Source organism: Lactuca virosa, chromosome 7, assembly GCF_052849685.1.
Source record: "Lactuca virosa cultivar CGN04683 chromosome 7, Lactuca_virosa_CGN04683_v6, whole genome shotgun sequence".
In the NCBI taxonomy this organism is placed as follows: domain Eukaryota; kingdom Viridiplantae; phylum Streptophyta; class Magnoliopsida; order Asterales; family Asteraceae; genus Lactuca; species Lactuca virosa.
The window spans coordinates 41361182-41363514 of NC_136432.1; the positions used below are offsets into that span (position 1 = coordinate 41361182).

Genomic DNA, 2333 nt, shown 5'->3' on the forward strand with positions numbered 1-2333 from the left:
CATATATCAATATAATTTTAAACTTTTATAACACCTGGTTTGATTAAGATCAACCTTTAAATTTATCCTTTCTCATCCAACCCTTTCATCTACCACCTGTGACTTGTACACATTTTTTATTCTACTCTTTTGTTTGCTTCATTTATCCAATCATTGAAATATTAGTCTTTATCCACAAGAAATAACCATTCAATGTCGACAAGTTGCAATCACGGGTCATTAACACACTAATGAGGGATAATTTCGTAATTATAAATTATAATCGGAATCAACAATCAACAAAACAAAAGATAGACATCAACACAAGATAATATTAAACACATTACAAACTATATAATATTAACAAAAATTATTAGACCCTCTAGATAAAGTTGATAAACATTAAACACTACACATTTATATAGTCGTATCTCATATCCATATCCACCGATCACGGTGTTGATCCAACGGCCGATAACAAGGGTACACACGATAAGCTTCTACACGTCGTATCAGACGATTACACTATAGGCAAACATGAACACGTGGCGATCGACGAAACAGAGAGTACAATATTTACACTCACCAATCGGTGACTTTAGCAGCCGCTTAACGATGTTTGCTCCTTGTCTCACCACTGTAGAGCCTTCGGAATCAAAAACAAAATCACAGATTAGAAATCAAAAAGTTATACAATCTTACAGATCTAAAACAACATCGATGAAATTAAAATTCGTTTGTTTCAGAAGAACATGAAGAAGTGGAGATGATCATGAAGTTGACTGTAGAACAGATTACCAGTCGTAAACAGTTGGAGATCCAGCGGTGCTAGGATTGTCGAAGTAATTAGATCCGACGCTCTTGGTAGCAAGGTTACTTCCGGGATTAAACACGCTCCTCCACACATTATCCTTACGCGCCGCCGTTGGCGACGGAGTTGTTGGAGTTCCTGGCGTCGTTGGAGTCGGCGGCATCGATAGAGACTTCTGGAACTTGCTGCTTCCTTCTGCTAGAGGTCACAAATTTTAACATAACAGTCAGATCTAAGTTTCAAATCAGTCGATTAAATCAGCGTAGGAGTTGCAACATGTTTAATTGATTAACTGTGAGAATTTAGAACGATCTAATTTTGATTTTGATTAACATGATCGTTCTTAAACATATGTGAAACGACGCATGTGTAATGATTAATTAATATAGATGCATGGAGATTGGAGAAATCAGTAATTCAGTATCACCACCTTTTTCGTTCACGGTTGTGACTTTCCGGAGCTTGCCAAGGCCGCGTTGCGGCTGAGGTCCGGCTACAACTTCATCCCACATCTGATCTATTAGAACCATGGCTTCAGGCTGCTTGATTTTTGTAGCGAAGACTGAAGCTAACTGAGTGACATTTTATAGAAGGTGAGTGCTAAAATATCTAATTGGCTCTAGACTTATCTACGGTTATCTTTTAAACCATGGTTAGTTTTTGGAGTTACTATTTCCAGGCTACAAAAATCGATTGTTATGTTTTACGTCAGAAGTTTGATCTTTAATTTGTTTAAGCTTAGTTTGAGCAAAAATAACTACAATATGTTTATGGCTCGAAAAGGACGACAAAGTTCGATGTAAATATATGTAAACTAGGAAAAGGTCCGTGCTTTGCACGGGTCATTCTTTTTAGAAAAAAATGAAAGATAGAAGAATATGTTTGACAGAAATTCCAAAGAATAAAAAAAAATAAATGATAGAAGAATACGGTAGACGACAATGATAAAGAATAAAGAAAAATAGTTGTAAAAAAGTAAAAGTGAAAGTTTAGTGGCAAAAATATAAAGAAGTAAAAATAAAGTGGCAAACTTATAAAAATGAAAAGTTTGTTGAAACTTTAGTGACAAAATTATAAAGAAGTAAAATAATAAAGTGGTCAAATTATAAAGATGAAAAGTTTCTAACACTAAAATGTAGAAAATGTAGAAAAGATGTGGCAAAAGTCCTAAAATATAGAAAAGATGTACAAAAATCAGAAATAGAAAAAAATACTGTTCTTTTTTCTCCATGGGCTTTAAAATATATATATATATATATATATATATATATATATATATATATATATATATATATAATATATAGTTAATATAACTCAACTACTTTTTGGTTATATGTTTTGAGCTTTTTTTTTTTAAGTAGGAATATTAGTTCCTTTCTTTTAAATTTTATATAAGGAAATTTAGAAGCGACACTTGTGATGACATTTCTGTCATTATTTAATTTCTCCAACATTGCTTTAGAAAATTTAAGAGAAAAAACTTTTGTAGCATAAGTTATAGCAAATACCGCTAGGGAATAATATCAATAAGTATTTTAGGCTA

At 32.5% G+C, this 2333-nt stretch overlaps 1 protein-coding gene across 3 annotated transcripts; it reads right to left on the minus strand.

Moving 5' to 3' along the window:
• Positions 1 to 293: 293 nt before the first annotated feature.
• On the minus strand, positions 294 to 1378 carry LOC145124051 (dormancy-associated protein 1-like). Of its 3 annotated transcripts, none has more exons than XM_079059274.1 (3): positions 1221 to 1378; positions 778 to 985; positions 294 to 625 (listed from the first exon to the last, which is right to left on the minus strand). In XM_079059274.1, exons 1-3 carry the CDS (start codon positions 1318 to 1320, stop codon positions 589 to 591), a joined length of 345 nt encoding a protein of 114 aa, XP_078915400.1. In that variant the 5' UTR covers positions 1321 to 1378; the 3' UTR covers positions 294 to 588. The 3 variants fall into 3 exon arrangements, with proteins under 3 accessions (XP_078915400.1, XP_078915398.1, XP_078915399.1); XM_079059272.1 differs by having other exon boundaries at positions 778 to 988; positions 1221 to 1362; XM_079059273.1 differs by having other exon boundaries at positions 1218 to 1362.
• Positions 1379 to 2333: the final 955 nt, after the last annotated feature.